The 22,729-nt window shown below is 53.5% G+C and overlaps 1 protein-coding gene across 1 annotated transcript; it reads right to left on the bottom strand.

Moving 5' to 3' along the window:
• Positions 1-6,768: 6,768 nt before the first annotated feature.
• Positions 6,769-17,073, bottom strand: HSP90AB1 (heat shock protein 90 alpha family class B member 1). The gene is made up of 12 exons (XM_075925053.1): positions 16,937-17,073; positions 16,624-16,770; positions 15,938-16,144; positions 15,445-15,604; positions 14,850-14,983; positions 13,905-14,213; positions 12,815-12,980; positions 12,373-12,563; positions 11,814-11,961; positions 9,039-9,307; positions 8,268-8,601; positions 6,769-7,318 (listed from the first exon to the last, which is right to left on the bottom strand). Exons 2-12 carry the CDS (start codon positions 16,768-16,770, stop codon positions 7,209-7,211), a joined length of 2,175 nt encoding a protein of 724 aa, XP_075781168.1. The 5' UTR covers positions 16,937-17,073; the 3' UTR covers positions 6,769-7,208.
• Between the last annotated feature and the right edge of the window lie 5,656 nt (positions 17,074-22,729).

Raw genomic sequence — 22,729 nt, 5'->3', positions numbered from 1 at the left:
ACCCCCTAAGGAGCCCAAACGTGCCCACCGCAGGCCACAACCTAGCACTGCTCAGCTGAGGGCAGGGAGGCAAGGCCTCAACTCTGATGTGCCACAACTTTAGCGCCCGCAGGCTTAGGGCTCAGGGCAGGCAGTGTCCAACCCTGACTCCCTGCGGGAGCTACACTGGCCTAGGTGAGGGGTTGCAATAGGCTGTGTGGGGCTGCTCAGCCTCCCCCTGCCTACAGTACCCACTGCCCGTGCTGTTCTGTCAATAGTGTATTAACTCAGTATTCTTGTCTGCTGAAGCAGCTCCGCTTGCAGTGCATATTCATTGGGTGCAGGTTGGGGCAGACCCCAGGGCATGCCCCTGCTCCTTTAAAGGGTGTGAATTGGGGGCTCCCACCTCCTGGGGAGAGGGCTCTGTTGCAATCCCTCCCCATAACAAGAGGAAATGGCCTCTGGAGAAAGAGAAGGGGTTTGGACAAGGATGGCTCACTGCAAAGGATGGATTCCTGTGGGATTGGCTTCTGGGAGGTGGGTGGGGCTAAGCCAGTCCACAGCTACAGAACCTCCCCACGGCCTACAGGGAGGGTCCACAGAGCCCAGAATGTTAAGTGATTATGGGGGACAAATAAAGAGAAAGCAGGGACAGGGGTGCAGGTCAAAGGGCTAAAACAAAGGAGCCGGATGGGGACACTGAGCAGAGAACCCCAGCTAGCGCTCACTGCTCCTCAAAGGCTTGGAGAGAGCCAGCGGACGCTGTCTGGATGTGACTGGCCACAGGTGCAGAAATAGGCCCCCTCCTTCAGCCAACCTCTGCTCCCTGGTCTTGTAAATAGCCATCTTGGGCATAGCCAGGAGATCCTGCCACTTTGTGATGACATGAATGGGGTGCGCATAAATTAATAGGTGAAGGGAGAAGTGCAGCCAGAACTTCAACAAAAGAGTCTGGAGGCGCTGAAAGAGGGCCAGGGTCGGCCTCACACCACAGAAGGGGCAAGTGTCAGGAACGGGTGAGCCATGCCAAGTACACGGCTGTGTACACAGCACTGTGGAGGATTTGCCAGCTGGGGGCCCTGGAACCAAGGTGGCATAAAGGCTGGCCCACTGGGGCTCCCCACCCTCTTGGAGATAAGAGGTCCCACCATTTATCATCTGGGTTGGACACAAGGGGGGGGGGGGAAGTGATGCATAGCAGGAGTGTGTACAGATGATTTTTTGATGCAGTTTGACAGGGAACCAGTTGCAATGCGTGCAGCTAGCTTGGGTGATGAGGGGGAGGCAGTCAGGAAAGCACACGGGACCATCTCCCAGTGGAGATGTCCGGAGGTCCAGAGGTGATGGGTGGGCAGGGTGTACCCTCTTGCAGGACCTGAGTGAGGTAAACCTGAGCAGCAGGTACCAAAGTGTCCATCTCCTGAAGTACGTGCCGGGGAGTATGAAGGGTGGAGAGCCCCATGCTCTGGGCCAAGTGCCAGAGGATCTACTCAGTCAGCCCAAGAGGTCTGACTTCTGCCAGCAGCAACCTCTGGTGCACTGAGGGGGGACTCCACCATCTGTACACAGAAATAGGAATTGTGTAGCTGGGGCTCTGCGAGGAGGTCTGCCCGCAAAGGATGGTTACCTAGGAAGCAGGAAATAACCTGTGCATATCCTGCTCAACAGACAGCTGGTGGTTTGAACTAGGATCTCCTACAACCCAGGCAAGTATCCTAACCATTGGACTGGAGAGTGAGGATTACACCCACCACCCATATGTGAATGCTGTTCCCTAAAGTACTTGGCTGTGCTTCTCCTAGGCTGTGTCTACACTGGCGCGAACTTGTGCAAAAGCGGCCGCTCTTGTGCAAAAACTTGCTGCATGTCTGCACTGGCCGCATGTTCTTGCACAAGTAAACTGATGTTCTAATGTATGAAATCAGGGCTTCTTGTGCCAGAACTGACACTCCCGCTCAGGAATAAGCCCTTTTGCACAACTGTTCTTGTGCAAGAGGCCAGTGTAGACAGGCAACATGAATTCCTTGTACAAGAAAGTCCTATGGCTAAAATGGCCATCAGAGCTTTCTTGCACAAGAGCGCATCTACCCTGGCATGGATGCTCTTGTGCAAAAGCACATCTCTTGCGCAAAAGCACATGCCAGTGTAGACGCTCTCTTCTGGGAGTTTTTGCACAAGAACTCTTCTGCAAGAGTTCTTGTGCAAGATCATGCCAATGTAGACGTAGCCCTAAGGTACTGTGCTCTCTTGTAGTCACATGTTCTCCCAAAGAATGAAGCAACATGAGAGGGTGTCAGAACTGAGTGACCAGCATGATCCAAGAAGGTTGGGAGATACTGCGTGCAAAGGATTGCAAGGTACAACTGTGCTATTGCAGAAATGCCTAGAGAGACCAAGCATGGCCTCCAGAAGCTAGGTGAGGCATTCCTCCTCAGCCTGTCATGTCATCCCACTTCCTTGTCTTTGGAGTGTGCAGATGAGAATGACTTACCTGCCCCAGGTCCTCTCTATCAAGAGACCAGTTAATCACAGAGGTGAGGTTTGCCCATCTTGGTGCAAAAATGAAAGACGGAGAGGAAGCGTGACACTTGATTTTTCATTTCCCCCCTCCCCCAATGAGAAAGTAAGAATTTTGGTTTCAACATATTGTTTTGCTGCAGCCAGGGGCACTGTTCAGCACATGCCTGGAAAAGTCTGAACATGCTCCATGCAGAAGCAGAACTACAAATCCCAGCATTCAGTGCAGTTCATAAGCCCCAGTCATGGGAATGCTGGGAGGTATAGGCTTTGCCCCTTTGCATTGAAAATGGAGCTTGTGCATCATAGGCTATAGCTTTGGGCATGTAACCACCACAGCATTTGATCCAGATGCTCCAGCCCTATGGATGGGGCTGCTAGAGGAGCGTAGGGATTGTAATGGGGGTATAAGGGCACAGAGGCCCATAGAAGTGCCTGGTGGAAACATCCTGGTCACTCCTGCTCATTTCCAACACACCTGTAGGAAGCTGTAGCCAACCTCCATTTCCTTTCCATGCACCCATCTCCCCTGAGGATCATCCATGGGCAGCAGGTAAAAGAGGCATGGGAAAGCAATGCCTGGCTGCCCCCCTCCACCCCCATTTAGGGTGGCTTCCCCAGTCTCCTGGTGCTACCTGGGTTTCAGCACTGCACTGGCTGCTCTGTGTCTGGTGCTGGGATGGGGGCAGAGAAGGGGATAAGGCTGACCATGCTCTGGGAAGGTAGGGGTGTCATGGCTAGGGAAGGCTGTGGGCCCCCTGTGCTTTGAGTGAGGGGCAGGTCTGTCTCTCAAAGGGCTATGAGGGGGGGGGGGCTTGCCTCTCATCCCTACTTTTACCCACCATCCATGAGATGAGCTCCCTGCCGAGCACAGGTCATTGCACCCTGACTTCCACCCGAGGAAGCTGAGGGCAGGCAGTGCAGCAGCTGTGTACAGCACAGCCATCAGAGCCTAACCCAGAAAAAATGTTGGGGAGGGTTGTGGGGTGCAAATAGGTGCTGGAGATACAGCATGTGGTACCTGGCTGGGGAGCTGGGCCAGAGAGAGCAGAGCCACAGAAATGGGAGGAGCAGGTGACCTCCAGCCATGAGCCAAGCTTCTTCTCCTACCCCTTCCATGCAGGGTAGGGCTGTCCCCCTTCTTAGCACAAGCAGCAACAATTAGCCTATCACAACCACCCTCTGCTCCCCAGCAGCCCCAAGGATGCTAAGCTAGCAGCCATGGGAGGCCAGAACATGTGCCACCAACCTTCAACAAGCTGGCTCTGCTCCTACTGGAGCACCCCCCTCCCTCTGCATTCAGGTCCTGTCTTGGTCTAGCCTCCCCTCCCTGCCCTGCCGCCCCAGTTGCGCAAGAGCTCTGGCTCATGGTGGTGCAACCAAAGCCCAGCTGTACAGCAAGCAGCTGCATGTCCCAGTAGCATGCTGGCTTCCATGGGCCTTGAGTGGCTGGAATATGCCACCTTGTGGCAAGATGAGAGTCCTACACTTCTACCCTCCGAGAAGCACTGGGACACTCCAGCTCCAGGACCGGCTCTCCCCCCTTCCATGTGGCCCAGCAGCAGTACTCCCTGTAAGCTGTGCACTGGGGCAGCACCCCAGAGATTCAAATGCCTCTCTAATTAGCAGTGGCCCCAGTATGTGCTTCTATTAGTGATACACATCTGCATGCCTGGGTGCACATAAGTATATTCTGCACATGAAGGGAAAAAAATAAGAGGGAAGGGGCAGCTGAGCCAAGTCTGGGAGGGAAAGGCTGAACTCTTCACACTCTGACTCTGCTAGGCCTCCTGCAGGAAGCAAGTCACATCAGAGCTGGCTCTTCTCTCCAGTGCCGTGTGTTCCAGAACCAAGATAGCCCAGGAGAGAACAGGCACTAGTTGCAGAGGTAACTGCTCAGCCATTACCTCAGGGATGCTGGTCAGCCCAGAGCCCAATAGGAAAGCTCTCTTAAGGACATCCCCATTTGTGCACTGCCCACAGACTGTGCAAACTAACTGCAATTGGAGCCTGTGAAAGCTCCAAGAGCAAGAAAGCTGAGGGCACAGGTTGTGGTAGAGGGGAGGTACTAGGGCAGCATAAACTAGAGCTGTTGAGGTAAGGCACACACCAGCAGAGCAAGACTCTGCCTTAGCCTCACAAAACAGTGGTGCAGCTACCCCTTACCCCAGTGGTCTCCAACCTTCTTAACCACAAGATCATTTTTAAGTGCAATGTAAGAGCTACCTCCAACCCACATACCCGAGGACCTGCCCTTGCTCCACCCCTTCTGAGGCCTCAGCCTGCTCACTCCATTCCCTGTCCTCCCTGAATCTCATTTGCTTTCACCAGGCTGGGGTAGGGGCTACATAGTGCAAGCTCTGGTCCAAGGAGTTTGGAGTGTGAGTGGGGCCCTGGGCTTAGCCCAGGGCCAAGGATCAGGGTCTGGGAGGAGTTTCAGGGTGCAAGCTCTAGGAAGGCATTTGGCTGCAGGGGGCCTCACATCTGGGGCAGGAGGTTGGGTGCAGGAAGAAGTTCAGGGCTGGGACAAGGGTTCAGGAAGCAGGCTCTGGCAAGGCATTGTTTAACTGAGATGGCTTCCTGGTGATGGAGCACTAGGGTTAAGGCAGGCTTACTCCTGCCCTGGCCCTGCATCACTCCTGAAAGCAGCTGGCATGGACAGCCATGGCGCCATGTGCTGCCCTCATCTACAGGCACTGAGCCCACAGTTCCCCATTACTGATCAATGGGAGCTGCAAGAGTGGTATCTGTACGCAAGGACAGCATGTAAGACCCCCTGCTCTACCTTTTCAGGGGCTGCAGGGACATAGCAGCCAAGGCCAGGAGCAGCAATGGCCACAGGGCTAATTACTCCAGCCACAACACGTTAGGTATTTTAGAACTCACTACTCAAAGAATTAAATGTGTTAAGAGCCAAATGAAAATTATGAAATAACCCACGTTGCAAGCAGTAAAAGTAGTAACAACCCCCCCATCTATGTATTGGGTCAGGAGATGAGAGGGAAGGACAGTGTGGCTGTGTCTACATTAGCATCCCTTTTTCAGAAAAGGGTGCCAATGAGACCAGTCAGAATTGCAAATGCCGTGGGGGATTTAATATCCCCCACAGCATTTGCATGAACATGGCTGCCGCTTTTTTCCGGCTCGGGGCTTTGCAGGAGAAAAGCGCCACTCTAGACGGGATCTTTCAGAAAATAAAGCCTTTTCCAGAAGATCCCTTATTCCTGATTTTAAGAGGAATAAGATCTTCCGGAAAAAGCTTTATTTTCCAAAAGATCCCATCTAGACTGGTGCTTTTCTCTGGCAAAGCCCCGAACCGGAAAAAAGCGGCAGCCATCTTCATGCAAATGCTGTGGGGGATATTAAATCCCCCACGGCATTTGCAATTCTGACTGGTCTCATTGGCACCCTTTTCCGGAAAAGGGATGCTAATGTAGACACAGCCTGTGTGTTTGTGGGAATGACAGACACAAACAGTGTGAGAGTGACAGATTTGCATTGCCAAGCTCCCTCCATCCCCTTCTCTGTGTGGAGATGGGTACAGAAGTGGGGAGAGAAAGGACACGCTGACATCAGTATCTCTCCTCTTCCTCCCACAACCTGCACAGAAAGCAAGAGGTTTGCCTTGGAGGCAGCTCCAAGGCAAAGGGCTAGAGCAGCATGATGGGGTGGAGGGCAACTTAAGGGCCAGCGCTTGATAGGTTCCTGGCCACATCAGTCAGGATCACCTATCAGAGGCTCCAAGATCTACTGGTTGGTGACCACTGCCTTACCCTCTACTGAAAGAGGCAGAGGTGTGGTACCTCCATGTGGGAGCTGGAAGGTAGGCAATGAGCAGGAGTATAGAACAGTAGCCCCAGCCCTGCCTTCCCTTCCCTTCCAAGGGACAAGTCTAGTTCTGTGCATGCAGCACAGCCTGGTTCCTGCAATTGCTACTGTAGCAGCCAGATGCCCCTGCTTGGCAGGTAACAGTAGCACAAGCCCCAGGCCTTTCATTAAGCTGCCCCACAGGGTGCTGGCTCTGAGTGGGTGTGGGTGCCACTGAAAGGAACAGTTCTGCTTGAGAGCAAGCAGGGCCAACATCATAATGTTTTGAATGCAGCACTCTTCCCACTAAGCACTGCTTATTGCCACAGCCTCCCCTGCACTCCCTCTAGCACACCACTAGGCCTCTCAGGGACACCACCCGTTAGGAATACAGGAAATACCAGCCTCCAATTCTTCACCCCCTCTCCCTCCATTATGTGGAGCTGGCACAGACAAGGCAGCTACTCCATGTAAGTCGCATTCTCTATTTGATACTGTAATTCCAGTAGAACAAAAACCAAACGGCCAACAAAATACAACATCCTACCCTAGGATGCAGGCAGCAGCCACAGGGTGGGGACTGGACTCCCTGCTGTGCTTGGAGAGAGAGGTGAGTGCTTGGTGCCCAGCAGCACAAAACCCCTACATGGGGGGGTGGGGAGGAGGAATCAGACCCATCAGCACAACCCACCTCCTCAAGCACCTGGTTCAACACAAGCAGAAAGAAAGATGGAGCACACAGGGCTGGGACCCTGCAATCCCATCCACTACTGACAGCAGGGAAACAAGTAGGGAGAAAATTGACACTAGGGGAGTCCAGGAGTCAGTAGCAATTGCAGGGGCCAAGCCCCGCTCTTCCCAGGTGGAGAGAGTGCTGGAGATGAGATGAGGAATGGCTCCCCTTCTTAGTCCACCTCCTCCATGCGGGAAGCATCTTCCTCTCCCTCTAGTGGGGGGATCTCTTCAGGGACAGCAGCGCTGGGCTCCTCTGTGGTCACCTCATCCTCATCAATACCTGGGGAAGGAGACATGCAGGTGGGTCACACTGAGGCCCACTTCCAGGACCACACTTAGCATGGCAGTGAGGGGAGTTCCAAAGAGGCCAGAGCAGCCCCAAGAGCAGCACGCTTGGAGGGCAGGAAGAGGCCTCTACTCAGCAAAAAGAGCAGAAAACCCAGGCCTTCTCATAGAGGGTGGGCAAAACATTTTCAGCAAATCAAGTTAAAGCAGAAACCCAGCTTTCCATCAAGGCTCTTTTCTGTGCCAAAGCATGGCTGCTTTCGCTGCACAACACATACTGTCAAGAAGCCATTGCCTAAAAACACCTTTCAGTTCAGAAATGCAGCCGGGAGGGGTCCTCTCCTGCCCCTATCCTCCTCCCGGGGCCAAACTCACCCAGGGATTACCTACCCCATGATGCTCCACAGGTGCTAATGGGGAGTGGAGCATAGTGGGAGACAGTTCTCAAACCTGTCTTCTAAGCTGGTCTCCTCCCACAGGCTGCTAGCACTCACCACTTGCCTCTCACATGCTGGCTAGTGCACAGGCCCCAGCATGGTGTATAGGTTGCACACCACTCTAAGCTTGCACAGGATAAGGCATCTTACACCCGCCTGTTGCTACATAAGAGCAAGATATGCTTCATGCCAGGAGACAGTACCTCCTGCAGCTCTCCTCCCTCACTGCACTTCCTGCTGCAAGCCTGGTCAGGCCTTGCTTTAGGGCTACTCCTTCCTTGAACTGAGGAAAGAATAAGCCAGGATTGAGGGGTTAGTGCTCCTTTCCTTGGACTGGGGCAAGGTGCCTGCTATGTGCTCAAGCCAAAGAAGCAGCTTGACTTCTAACTTTCAGGGTATGCAACCATGCAGCAGAGTTGCTGGCACTGATCAACTGGAGAAAGCTCTTTCCCCAGAGTCTATGCTCAGAAGCCAACTTTGTGACTTCCAGTCACCTGGGACACTTACCCAACCCCAGCTTGATCATCCTGTAGATGCGATTGGAGTGGGTCTGGGGGTCTTCCAGGGAGAAGCCGGAGGAGAGCAGGGCCGTCTCAAAGAGCAGCACCACCAGGTCCTTGACTGCCTTGTCGTTCTTATCAGCCTCAGCCTTCTGGCGCAGGGTCTCCACAATGGGGTGGTCAGGGTTGATCTCCAGGTGCTTCTTGGCCATCATGTAGCCCATGGTGGAGTTGTCCCGCAGCGCTTGGGCCTTCATGATACGTTCCATGTTGGCTGTCCAGCCATAGGTGCTGGTGACGATGCAGCATGGTGACGAGACCAGCCGATTTGAGATGGTCACCTGGGGAGGCACCAGAGGGTTAACAGACCAGGCAAAAGCAGAGCAGGGTCTAATGTGCTTTGATGGAGCCTGAGCAGTGGAGCCCTGGCTGCAGGAAGGGCACGGATGCCCTCTGCAGCACAGCATCTCTCCCATGCCTTGGCCATCGCACTTCCACTTCTCCTAGCCAGCTTCAGGACCACAGCTGGGACAGCACTGGCAGCTCATCCAACCTCTTGGTGCCCCATGAACATTCCCACAGCACTACCCCCTAGAAAGGTCTGTGTGCCTCATCTGCAGCCCAGCTGTTTAGAGCAAGATGCGGCAATGCATGCTGGGACCTGTAGTCTGCAGCAGAGAATCAGCTGATGGAGACAAGGGTCCAACCCTTCTCTGCATTGAGTGGGGCCCCACTGAGCCCTGGGCTGGGCTGGAATCCTCACCCTACTCCCTTTTACCTTCTCAACCTTCTTATCCAGGATTTCCTTCATGAGCTTGCAGAGGCTCTCAAACTTGGCCTTGCTTTCCTCCATCTTCTTCTTCTCATCCTCATCCTCTGGCAGCTCCAGCCCCTCCTTAGTGACCGACACCAGGCTCTTGCCATCAAACTCCTTGAGCTGCTGCACGCAGTACTCATCGATGGGCTCTGTCATGTACACCACCTCGAACCCGCGCTTCCGCACACGCTCCACGAAGGCAGAGTTAGCCACCTGCTCCTTGCTCTCACCTGTGCTAGTGGAAACAAAAGGTCACCAAAGCTCGGAGCTGGCTGTGCTCTGGGGTCCCCTGGTAGGCACCAGCTAGACCTCAACATGCCCCTGCCCCTTTAGGGGCAACGTCTCAACCAGAATCGGATGAGAAGGATCTGCTAGACCCATGGTGCCAAACACAGACCTGGCCAGTCCCTTAGAGAATGGACAGCACAGAACTTGCGCACACACCTCCCAGCCAAGGATCCCAGAGTGCTGACTGACATGAAGAAGTAGGGAAACGGCCCTATTTTAGGCTGGAGTCCAGCATGATAACATGTTGTCATACAATGCATGTATGTTAGACTTTCTGGGGAGAAGGCTCACCTTTCCACACAATCCTCCCAGCTTCATGCTCCCTTAGGAAGTGACCCAGCTCGGCCCCTCAGTGAAGCCTGCCTATCCCATGAGAAGAAGGGACATATGGGGGCAGCAAGCTGGCAGAAGTCCCCAGATTACACCAGCAACCTGATGAGTCAGGTAGGAACCAAGTGAAAGACTCCCATTCTGGAATCTAACTCTTTACATTGGATTAGCAGTACCAAACCCAGTAGGTTGGGGAATCATAGAATCAAGAGTACTAGGACTAGAAGGAACCTCGAGAGGTCATCGAGTCCAGTCCCCTGCCCTCATGGCAGGAACAAATACTGTCTAGACCATCCCTGAGACATTTATCTAACCTGCTCTTAAATATCTCCACAGTTGGAGATTCTACAACCTCCCTGGGCAATTTATTCCAGTGTTTGATTACCCTGACAGTTAAGAACTTTTTCCTAATGTCCAACCTAAACCTCCCTTGCTGCAGTTTAAGCCCATTGCTTCTTGTTCTAGCCCCAGAGGCCAAGAAGAACAAGTTTTCGCCCTCCTCCTTATGACACCCTTTTAGATATCTGAAAACTGCTCTCATGTCCCTCCTCAATCTTCTCTTTTCTAAACTAAAGAAATCTAATTCCTTCAGCCTTCCCTCATAGGTCATGTTCTCTAGACCTTTAATCATTCTTGTTGCTCTTCTCTGGATCCTCTCCAATTTCTCCACATGTTTCTTGAAATGTGGTACCCAGAACTGAACACAATATTCCAATTAAGGCCTAACAAGGGCAGAGTAGAGCAGAAGAATGACTTCTCGTGTCTTGCTCACAACACACCTGTTAATGCATCCCAGAATCATGTTTGCTTTCTTTGCAACAGTGTCACACTGCTGACTCATATTCAACTTGTGGTCCACTATAACCCCTAGATCCCTTTCTGCTGTACTCCTTCCCAGTCGCTTCCCATTCTGTATGTATGAAACTGATTGTTCCTTCTTAAATGGAGCACTTTACATTTGTCTTTATTAATTAAACTTCATCCTCTTTACCTCAGACCATTTCTCCAATTTGTCCAGGTCATTTTGAATTATGACCCTATCCTCCAGATTAGTTGCAACCCCTCCCAGCTTGGTATCATCTGCAAACTTAATAAGCATACTTTCTATACCAATATCTAAATTGAAGATATTGAACAGAGCCGGTCCCAAAACAGACCCCCTGTGGAACCCCACTTGTTATGCCTTTCCAGCAGGATTGTGAACCATTAATAACTACTCTGAGTACGGTTTTCCAGCCGGTTATGCACCCACCTTATAGTAGCCCCATCTAAGTTGTATTTACCTAGTTTATTGATAAGAATATCATGCGAGATTGTATCAAATGCCTTAGTAAAGTCTAGATATACCAATCTACCACTTCTCCCTTATCCACAAGGCTCATTATCCTATTAAAGCTATTAGATTGGTTTGACATGATTTATTCTTTACAAATCCATGCTGGCTGTTATCTATCACCTTGCTACTTTCCAAGTGTTTACAGATTATTTCCTTAATTACTCGCTCCATTATCTTCCCTTGCACAGAAGTTAAACTGACTGGTCTGTAGTTTCCTGGGTTGTTCTTATTCCCCTTTTTTAGATGGGCACTATATTTGCCCTTTTCCAGTCTGCTGGAATCTCTCCTGTCTCCCATGATTTTCCAAAGATGATAGCTAGAGGCTCAGATACCTCCTCTATCAGCTCCTTGTGTATTCTAGGATGCATTTCATCAGGCCCTGGTGACTTGCAGGCATCTAACTTTTCTAGGTGATTTTTAACTTGTTTTTTTAATGTTACCTCCTAAAACTACCCCCTTCCCACTAGCATTCACTATGTTAGGCATTCCTTCAGACTTCTCGGTGAAGAACGAAACAAAGTCATTGAGCATCTCTGCCATTTCCAAGTTTCCTGGTACTGTTTCTCCCTCCTCCCTGACCAGTGGGCCTACCCTCTCCTTGGTCTTCCTCTTGCTTCTAATGTATTTATAAAAAGTCTTCTTGTTTCCCATTTGGAGGGACAATCCCTTCCCTGGGGAGTATGGAGGGGCACAGTGAGGGAGATTAGGTCCACCAAGCAGTCATCATGCCCAGGTGATGAGATGGGAGAGATGTTTGGCCCTTCCTGTCTGACAGCCCTCACCTGTGATGTAGTAGATGCTCTTCTGTGTCTCCTTCATGCGGGAGACATACTCTGAGAGTGAGGCCATCTCATCACCAGACTGCGATGTGTGGTAGCGCAGCAGCTCCGACAGGCGCTTCCGGTTGGTTGAGTCCTCGTGGATCCCGAGCTGGGGGGTAGGAGAAGGGGTTTATAGGCAGGATCCAGGAGGAATTTCACTAACACTCTCCTGTCCTCATGAGCTGGAAATCTAACCCTCCCTGCAAATACCCCACCCACACGGAAGGGTGGGGGGGGACAGGCAGTCAGGGAAGCATTCCATTTCAAGCACGGGGGAGGGGGGGGCAGAGTTAGCTGCATCAGCAGCACTTGCCCTTCTTGGCAGCTATGATGACAGATGGTTTGGCTCTTCTGCTTCAGAGCCCGGCCAGTAAGAGCAGTATAAACCAGAAGCCCAGCCCAGAGAAGTTATGGTCATAGAATAGGCCTGGCTCTTCAGGTTCCAAGATCCACAGGCAGACGAGGCAAAGTAGCGGCCTCTTTGCTCCCAGATGGGGGGGGCTGGCTGGCAGGCTCCTACCTTGAGGTTCTTGGAAAAGGCTTCATAGAATTTCTTGTAGTTCTCCTTGTCCTCGGCCAGCTCTGTGAAGAGCTCCAGGCACTTCTTGACGATGTTCTTGCGGATCACCTTGAGGATTTTGCTTTGCTGCAGCATCTCTCGGGAGATGTTCAAAGGCAGGTCCTCAGAATCCACCACGCCCCGGATGAAATCTGAGGAAAGAAGGTAGAAGAAAAGACGACCCAGAGAGAGTGAGAACAGCCAGGAGATGCTCCTCCACACAGGAGCACACAAGTGCAAAGCAGAAAGCCCCGGTGTATCCCTCCTAGCAGTACCGCGAGGCAGCGTTATGTATTGCAGCAGTGCAACTTGAAGAAGCAGCTAACACGGCAGGGAAGAAACCAGAAACCAGTTAGAGTGGGAGTTCTGCCCAAGGGCGAGGGGTAACACAGGGGGCTCTTACTTAGGTACTCTGGGATGAGCTCATCACAGCTGTCCATAATGAAGACACGCCTCACGTACAGCTTGATGTTGTTCTTCTTCTTCTTGTTCTCAAAGAGGTCGAAGGGGGCGCGGCGCGGGATGAAGAGCAGAGCTCGGAATTCCAGCTGCCCCTCCACAGAGAAGTGCTGCACGTTGAGACACGAGAATGAGACGACCAAACTACCATGACTTTGTTCCTCTAGCCCTCCCCTGGGAAAGAGCCCTTCCTTTTGGCCCAGCTGCAGGAGCACCCAGAGGGAATTGGGTGGGGGCAGAATGGCTACCTTGGAGCAAAGCGCACAACAATGCAATGGACAGGCAGGTGGGACAGCACACCTAGCACTTGGGATTCTTCATCCCCACGCCCCAGTGATTGCTGGGCAGGGTCTAAGGCCCCCACAGCAGCAGTTCCCATCCCCATTTGCTCATGCCAGAGAGCAGCAGCCATGGCCTCTGCACACCTAGATGAAGCAGGGAATTGGGAGTGAGGGTCATGCTGATGAAAGGGCCAGCAAACCTGCACCACACCTAGGGGAGAGGCTCCATGTTCAGGACCAACAGCAGTATGTCAAATGGGCTCAGCTCTGAGGCCAGGGGGAGGGATATCTGGTGGCGAGGCTAGGAGTGTGTCAGTGGGGCTGGCAACTTGGCAGGAGCCCCATGGCAGTGGGGTGAGGGATAGGGGCCAGAGCCCAGCAAGGCTGGGAGTGTGGCAGGTGGGCCAGCGACTCAGGAGTGCAGCAGGACAGGGAAAAGAACCCAGCAGGGTGGGCCAAAAGCAGCCAGCAGTAGGGAGGGGTTTCAGAGGCCAATGACAGGGGACCTCTCCTGGCCTGACAAATCCCCTTGTTTAGGACCGGTCCCAAAGGTGCCAGGCCAGGGAGGTCCAACCTGTAACTACAATTCAGTCACATCTCAGAGTCTAATGAAACATTTTGGGGGGTCCCTCTCTTTCTATACTAGAGTATACCCATGATGAAGAAAGGGGGAGCCTATACGCTAATCTGTTCTGCTTTGTGAGATGGAGGAGCCCCTTGGCCACTAGCGGTGTGGCCAGCCCCTGCATTCACCTTTACAGCCAGGTGGTCCTCCCAATCATTGGTGAGGCTCTTGTAGAACTCTCCGTACTCCTCCTGGGTGATGTCGTCAGGGTTGCGGGTCCAGATGGGCTTTGTCTTGTTCAGCTCCTCCTGGTCAATGTATTTCTCCTTGATCTTCTTGGTCTTCTTCTTCTTGCCCTTACCACCCTCCTCTTCCTCCTCATCTGAGCCCACGTCCTCTATCTTGGGCTTCTCATCCTTGGGGGCTGTGTCCTCATCCTCTTTCTCCTCCTTCTCTTCCTCATCGTCACTGATTTCCTTTTCCCGCTCTTTCTCCAGCTGTAGGAAGAGGTAGAAAGACGGCCGTGGCAAAGACAACTAGCTTACTCAGGGCCTCCTATTTGCAGAAGATCAGGGCAGTGACAAACACCATAGCCCCAAGGGAGGTAGGTGTCCTACTAAGCTAAACATTGCCGTGATGCACGGCACATAAAGCACTGGTTCACATTTTGCAAATGGTGCCTTTCAGTGGCTGGGACAACCAAGAGGATAAGGAACCATGGCCACCCCCAGCTGGTTGAGACCTCCCATAGCTCATGCACTAGAGGCCCAAACAAGAGGAGACAGAGGGCTGGAATTCCAGCCCCACCCCCTCACCAGGTAGGGGAGGTGCTGGCCCAAAGCACCGGCATGGATTTTAGGGATGTGAGTTTGATAGAACAGTATACCCCTTCTGTGATACCCTCCCCCTAGAGGCAGTGAGCTAGTTTCCACTCGTACCATTCTTCTGGCCAACTCCTTAGCAGCAGGATGAGTGCCCAGCTCTTGCCTTCACCCATCACAGTCTCTTACATACACACACGGGGGGATAGGAAGGCTCAAGGCAGAATGTACCAATCTCTCCCCAGTCTCAGCCTGGGCCTCTCCCATGTTCTATCTGTCCTTCTCATGGGTCCTGCCATCTCACATACGTACGTAAAGGGTGATGGGGTAGCCAATGAACTGTGAGTGCTTCTTCACCACCTCCTTGACCCGCCGTTCCTCCAGGTACTCTGTCTGATCCTCCTTCAAGTACAGGATCACCTTGGTGCCGCGCCCGATGGGCTCACCTGTGGCACCAGGAGAGAGGCTGTGGCATTACCGCTGGACAGAGCTCACTGGAGATCTCATGTCAATGGCAGGTGCAGCCCACCGCTAAACTAAAGGGAGGATCATCACAGTGTTTCTAATGGGAGCCAAGGTCATGAGAAAGTAGGGCAGATGCACTGCTAGTACTGAGCCTGCACCAAGCTTAAACCATGGCTTTGGTTAGCATTGAGAGTAGCCTTCTCCTCTTGCACCTACAGGATAGCCCTGAGACCTAACCCAAGATGACAGGTTACTTTCACCTTCACACACAACCCTGCGACCTTCTCCCCCCGTGATTGTTTCACCACCAGTAGCAGTTAAGGCTACAACACCTCACCCCCCCCCCCATATCATCGACCCTCTCAAAGCCATGGGACCCCATGGAAGATAGAGAGGAGAGGGGCAGCTGGTTCCTTGCAAGCCCCATCTCCACAGTACATACCATGATCAGTTTTAACAGTGAAGGAGCCCCCAGCTGATGACTCCCAGGCATACTGCTCATCATCATTGTGCTTGGAGATGACCACCACCTTTTCAGCCACCAGATAGGCGGAGTAGAAGCCCACACCAAACTGCCCAATCATGGAGATGTCAGCACCAGCCTGCAGAGGGAAGGAGACAGAATGAGAAGATCAGGACACCAGAAATCGGCGATGTCTGTCAGGTGTGTTCCAGTAGCAGGGAACTGGGCCAATGCACAGTAGAGACAGGGATAGGGCAGGGCCCCGCCACCTTCTCTATGTGCAGGAGGGAGCAGGGAAACACGTGGGCAAGCCAAGAGCACTCTATGCTGCTCCCTGGGAGGATGCGGACCCAGAAGGCGACTGTCCCTCCAGCAAACACTGAGTGTTGAAGCTGTAAGGCCCTATGAAGGACACGAGCCCAGGAGGTGCCCAGGCCCACACGCTCTTGTGCCCGGACTCAAGACTACTCACCTGAAGGGCTTCCATGAAGGCTTTAGTACCAGACTTGGCAATGGTGCCCAGGTTGTTGATGAGGTCGGCCTTTGTCATACCGATGCCTGTGTCTACCAGAGTCAGGGTGCGGTCCCGGGGGTTTGGGATGATGTCAATTTTTAGCTCTTTGCCACTGTCTAGCTTTGAGGGATCTGTCAGGCTCTCATAACGGATCTTGTCCAGGGCCTGGAGGAGAAGAGTGAAGGTTTGCAAGGCCCAGTTACTATTCACCTACCTGCTCCTTGGATCTCGTCCTCTGCCTGCTCTGGAGAGGAAGGGGAGCATGACACACACCCCCAACAAAGGGCCTGGGCTCACTCAAACCCCTCCAAGGGGTAAAACACAAGGCCCTGCATGAGAGCAGCACTGTGGATACCCCATCGGAGCAACACACAGGCCAGAGATGGGCTCACCCCACCCCACCCCCAGGAAGAGAGAATCCCTGCAGACCAACGGGTGACGCTGGATGCCGCCTCCATGCCCGCTCCCCCAAGGGCAGCGGGGCAAACCCGCCCTGGGCTGTGGCTCCCCTGCGCCAGGGAGGCTGGCGGGGGAGGGACGCCGAGGGGATTCCCAAGGGCGGGCGCCGCTGGCGAAGGCCGTTAGCGCGCGCGGCCCGGGCTGGCCCAAGGGCAGGCGGGGGGGGGGGGGGGGGGGGGGCTCACGTCGGAGGCGTTGGAGACGAGCTCGCGCAGGAAGATCTCCTTGTTGGAGTAGAAGGTGTTGATGATGAGCGACATGAGCTGCGCGATCTCGGCCTGGAAGGCGAAGGTCTCCACTTCCTCCTCGCCATGCTGCGCGGCTTCCGGCATCTGCAACGCGGACAGCCCGCATCAGCGCGCGCCCGACCGGTCAACGGCACCGGCCGCGCGGCCCGGCCCCGCGAGCCGCCCCCCCGCCGCGCTCAACATGGCAGCGCCCGGCGGCGCCACGTGCCCCCCCCCCCTCCCCAGCCGAGCCCGCCCGCCCCGCCTTTACCGTGATGGGCTGGGGTTCGGGCAGGAGCGAGCTCAGTCCCTGCTACTGGCGCTGCGGTGCGGCCGGGAGAAAGAAGCCGGCACCCCCTCCGCCAGCCTTATATAGGGGCTGAGCCCGGCCCCTGGATCCCTCCGCCTTAAAAGGGCCACGCTGGGTCTTGCGGGGCCCATGATTGCTGTGGATCCTGGTACTTTCTCTTTTCCCACCGCGCTCATACTCCCCAGTTCCCTCAATACCCGGGAAGCTCCTTATACCCCGCTACTCTGTCACCCTACTTTTGAGCTATCTCCTGCTACCATGTCATCCCACTATTGAAAAAAATTAAAAAACAACAAATAGTCCTGCAGCACTTAGAGACTAACAAACCATGCAGAGGAGCTGTGGGCACAGCCCAGTTCTTCAGATGGATGGAGCAAGGGGTCCAGAGGTACAAATAAATAGCAGAAAAAGAGGTGATGGGGAGGGAAAGAGAAGGGGGAAAATTGTCAATTAGAGTGTCCTGCTAAACCAGGCTAACTTCCATGCAAGACACATTTCTCAATCAACTGTTTACAGCCAGGCCCTACGATAAAGCTGGATTTGCTCCAATCTCACAGACAGAGACAAACACCTACAGAGTCTCTATCAGGCATTCTTAAAACTGAAATACCCACCAGGGAAATGAAAAAAACAGATTGACAGAGCCAGACAAGTACTCAGGCATCGGCTTCTTCAAGATAGACCCAACAAAGAAAACAAGACACCATTTAAACCATAGACCCCAACTTAAACCCCTCCAACGCATCATCAACCATCTACAACCTATCCTGGAAAATGACCCCTCACTCTCACAGGCCTTGGGGGATAAGCCAGTCCTCAAATATAGACAACCCCCTAACCTCAAACAAATTCTCTCCTGTAACCACGCAGCACACCTCCATCATACTCATCCAGGAATGCACCCCTGCAATCAACTCCAGCGCCAGCTCTGTCCACACATCTATGCAAGCCAGCAGATCCAGAGATGTGATTATTCCCCTTTATTCAGCTCTGGTGAAGCCATATCTGGAGTATTGTGTCCAGTTCTGGACCCCCCACTACGAAAAGGATGTGGACGCATTGGAGAGGGTCCAGCGGAGGGCAACCAAAATGATTAGGAGGCTGGAGCATATGACCTATAAGGAGAGGCTGAAGGAGTTGGGTCTGTTTAGTCTGCAGAAGTGAAGAGTGAGGGGGGATTTGATAACAGCCTTCAACTTCCTGAAGGGAGGTTCCAAAGAGGATGGAGAGAGGCTGTTCTCATTAGTGACAGGTGGCAGAACAAGAAGCAATGATCTCAAGTTATGGTGGGAGAGATCCAGGTTGGATATTAGGAAAAACTATTTCACTAGGAGAGTGGTGAAGTGCTGGAATGGCTTACCTAGGGAAGTAGTGGAGTCTCCATCCCTAGAGGTGTTTAAGGCTTGACAAAGCCCTGGCTGGGTTGATTTAGTTGGGATTGGTCCTGTCTAGACCAGGGGGGTGGACTTGACCTTCTGAGGTCTCTTCCAGCTCTATGGTTCTATGATTCTATGATAAGCAACATCATCACAGGACCTAACCACATAAGCCACCACATCAGAGGCTCATACAACTGCACATCCACTAATGTGATTTGTGTCAGCAATGCCTGTCTGCCATGTACATTAGCCAAACTGGACAGTCTCTATGACAAAGGATTAATGGACACGAATCAGATACTCAAAATGGAAACATACAGAAACCCGTTGGGGAACATTTTTTCCTGACCAGGCAGTCACTAATAGATCTCAAAGTGACCATCCTGTTACAAAGCAATTTAAAAAACCAGCTGGAAAGAGAAGCTGCAGAAATCACCTTCATCTGCAACTTTGACACCTTTAACCAAGGTCTGAACAAAGACGTTACTTGGATGGGGCACTACATTCAACACCCTAATGACATTACAAGTTAAGTATTGGGCATTTATAGCCCACTCAATTAGCCTCATTTAGCACAGACACTGTAATTGATAATTCCCCCCCTTTCCTTTCCCTCCCCAGCCCCTCTTTTTCTGCTATTTATTTGTAACTCTGGACCAGTGTTCCCTCTAAAGTGCATGACCGCACACAAACAATTCTAACCCAACCCACCTCCTTCACAGAGCAGTACAGCAGCACTCACCTTCCTGCTGAATCTGGAAGGTGAGTGGTGTGGCTGCTCCCAGAACCGGGGCCCCCGTGGCAGGGTAGGCCCTGGGCTGTATCAGAGGGTGGCTGCTGCCAGAGCCAAGGCCACAAGGTGGGTGGGTTGCTGCTCTAGGGGTCAGAACCACGGGTGTGTTGCTGCGCTGGGGGTTAGAGCTCTGTGGGTCGATGGTTTGCTGCCTCCGGGGTTGGGGCCATGGCTGGGTGGATTACTGCTATCAAGGGCTGGGGCCATGGACAGGTGGGTTGCTACGCCATCAGAGCTGCAGGCGGGCGGGTTGCTGCCACCGGGAGTCAGGGCTGTGGCCGTGTGGTGGCCAGGCTGGTTGCTGTTGCTGGGATACTTAGGCCCCAGTTCTGCCAGCACAGATTTCTTTGCTCACACAATCAGATTGATGTCCCTTTGCATGTTGAGACCTTCCTTAACCATAGGTCTGATGAAAATTTGTCACCTTTTTCTTACTCATCTGGAATTAGCCACTGCCAGAGGCAGGATGCCAGACTGGGTGAACCATTAATTTCTACCTCTTAAAAGGAAAATATCTGGGTTTTGCTGTGTTTTGTTTTAAACTAGATGAAAGGAGAAATAACAGAGAAAAAAATAGTGTAAAATGAGAGTGTTTTGGAAATGTCTTTATTTTAAATAAGGAAAGGAAAGAAAAAAAAAAGTCCTGGTAGGTAAACAATCAATAGCAGCATATTTATAACATTGTGGTTTTTTTTTATTTTAGCCATTCAATTTGTTTTTAAGTGAACAGTTCTGGGGAAAAGGCAGAGACTAATATTAAAAACAAATACTGAAGAGTTCTGTGCCTAAGCGAATATTTCTACACAATGAAGCTTTAGAGTTGCCTACTTGGTCCATGGACTCCCACCTTGCACCTGTGAAGTCTTGCGGCAATTGTCCCAAAAGAGTTTGGACGGACCCCATGAAATGATTGTCCCATGTTCTTTCCCTCCCCTGCCCTTGGCAGCTCTCAGGCATTTACCCCATGGAAACTCATGTAGTGAGAGAAATTCCAGAGTGATGCAAGGGATCAAATTGCCCTATCATGTTTTGGGGGGGAGCAGCCACACTCTCCCTGCTTGTGTTGAGGGATAATACTTAGGACTGGTCTCTGTGGGGTTTTTGTATTGCTGTCATCTTATTGGTTTAGAAACCAACAGAGTTTAATCAGAGCAACCTTTCTAACGTGGACAACATTATAAACAGAGTAGAAGCAAGAAAAAAAGCCTTCTTGCCCTTGGCTTATGGTAGGTTTGCAAGCTCACAGTACCCACCTGCTTTCCACCCACCATTATCTTCTTGCTCCCCATTATCCAGCAGGGGCTGGGGAGGATGGGGGACAGTTTTAAAATGGGGGAAGCCCTGGGAAATGCCTATTGTTCTCAACACCCCATTTCCAAGATGCAGCCTTAGGGATGGCCTAGGCATGGGCTTTTTGCACCAGTATAACTAACCAATTGGTAGGTAACCTGGGGAAACCCCTCATGCAGCTACATGTAATGTAAACCACTGTAATTCATGCTCAAACTGGGCCTGCTCCACACTAAAACGTTAGGTTGACCTAGGTTCCATCAAACACCAAAGCAATACATCCAGGAGCAACTGGGAGAAGCCACTTCCTCTCCAGCCCAGCCCAGGAGGCTGGGGCCACAAGAAAAAACCCCTGGTGGACACATTTGCCCTAAGTGGTGCCATGGGGTGGAGGACAGAGCTGCAGGCAATGCATCCAATGAAACTTAATTCCATGACAAACTATAATCAGGTGCCGGAGGGAGATCCCTGCAGTATTGCTGGCAAAGAGGGAGGAAGTCAGAGCTCTGAGACAACCCTTACACCAAGCCACCCTGAGAGGTCCAAACGGGTTCATCAAGGAGCTGGGACCAGAGGTTTTTATGGAGTCAGGTAGCTGATCGACATCAGCCTCATTTTCCCCTCCTCCCTTTCTCTTGTTTGTTTTGGAAACAGGCGCTTAAGGCGATTGCAAACAAAGAGGGGATGAGGGAAAGAGACGGGCAGGCTGCAAGCACACGGCGGGCTGCTGGCGGGCCTCAGGACGGCTGGGTCTGTGCTTATGCAGCACTTTCTGGGGGAAGCTCTGGGCTTTTCCCCCCTCTCGGAATCAAGGCCCTGCAAGGGGGCAGCCCCCCGCGGGGCCACGCTTCACCCAGCGCGCGCCAGGCGGCGGCGGCTCGAGCGGCGCGCACCCCCGCTCCGTGCTTTAGCAAGAGGCGCGCGGCGCAGAAGGGGAGACGCCCCGCCCAGCGGCAGGGGGCAGAGCCGGAACCCGGCAGGCCCGGGCCGGGGGTGGCTGCGGAGGGAGCGGGCCGCGAGGGGAGACTCCCCGCGGGGGTGGGGCGAGCGCCGCGGGGCGTGCTGGGGCGGCGCTGCGTAGAAACGACTGGAAGAAAGTTGCGGCGCAGCCAGTGCCCCTCCGCCACCTCCCACAGCAGCTCGGGAAATAGTCCCGCCGGCTCCTCCACTCGGGCGGCACGTGGCGCGGCTGCGCCTCCCCTCCGGCCCACTCACGCGGCGGTGACGCTGCACATCCTGGGGCGGGGCGGAAGCGGGGGAGGGGACGCCGCTGCCGTCCGCGCGCCGCGTCCTACGCCTGGCATGGCCTGGCCTCGCGCCCCCCCCCCCTCCCGGCGGCTCCGTGCCTCAGTTTCCCCACGCGCCCCTGGCCCGTCCCGCTCAGCGCGCTGCTGGCGGCGGAGGAAGGATCCCAGGCGCCTTCCGCAGGCGGGGATCGGGTTCCCCGGGGAGGCGCCGGTAGCTCCCCCGCCTCCGCGAGCGGCCCCAGGTGGGGAGTTAATGGGGAGCCTCCCCCACAAGCTGCCCAGCCCGAGCCGGGTCTCTGAGCCCCCCGGGCGCGCGCTCGCAGCCTCCCCTCCCCTCCCCTCCCCTCCCCTCCGGCCGCGCCTGTGGGGAGCAGCCCCCGGGAGAGCCTGGGCTGCAAAGATCCCGGCAGGGCCCTTCGCCGCCTGCACGCTGCCTGCTGCTTAAAGTGGGAACCGCGGGTGGGCCCCACGCTGCGTGCTGCGGCAGGGGGTGAGCTGGGAGGCAGGAACATCTCATACCTCTCAGAGCTCAACACAAGCGCGAGGGGCAGGGGGACAGTTGCATCGCACCCTGGGAAACAGAGTGGGGCAGGAGAGTCAGCTTAATGCTGCAAAGCAGCTTGCCACCTGAATGGGACAGGAATGATGAATGTACAGGGGGTCATGCCCCAGCCAGGTATCTGAAGCCAAGCACATAGCACAACCCCATCCTGATGCCTGTATTTACCCATGACACAGACTACTGGGTTGTCTGCTTCCTTAACAGCCCCTCAGTCCTTTATGGTGCTAAGGAAGAGCCGAACTCTCCATTACCCTTCTCCCTCTCACTGAGCCACGCTCCATGGCTGTGTCTAAACTGGTGTGATCTTGCGCAAAAGCGGCCACTCTTGTGCAAAAACTTGCTGCCCGTCTACACCGGCTGCGTGGTCAGTCAAGACTGAGCAGACCCCGTTTGTGCTGGCTCCAGGAGCCACCTGCCACTGCAGCTTTGCATTTTAAATATAGTAAGAGCTGCCAAGCTCTTACTACATTTAAAATGCAGAGA

Source organism: Pelodiscus sinensis, chromosome 3, assembly GCF_049634645.1.
Source record: "Pelodiscus sinensis isolate JC-2024 chromosome 3, ASM4963464v1, whole genome shotgun sequence".
Classification (NCBI taxonomy): domain Eukaryota; kingdom Metazoa; phylum Chordata; order Testudines; family Trionychidae; genus Pelodiscus; species Pelodiscus sinensis.
The sequence above is the reverse complement of the archived record's forward strand: the minus strand, read 5'-3'. Positions and strand labels throughout refer to the sequence as shown.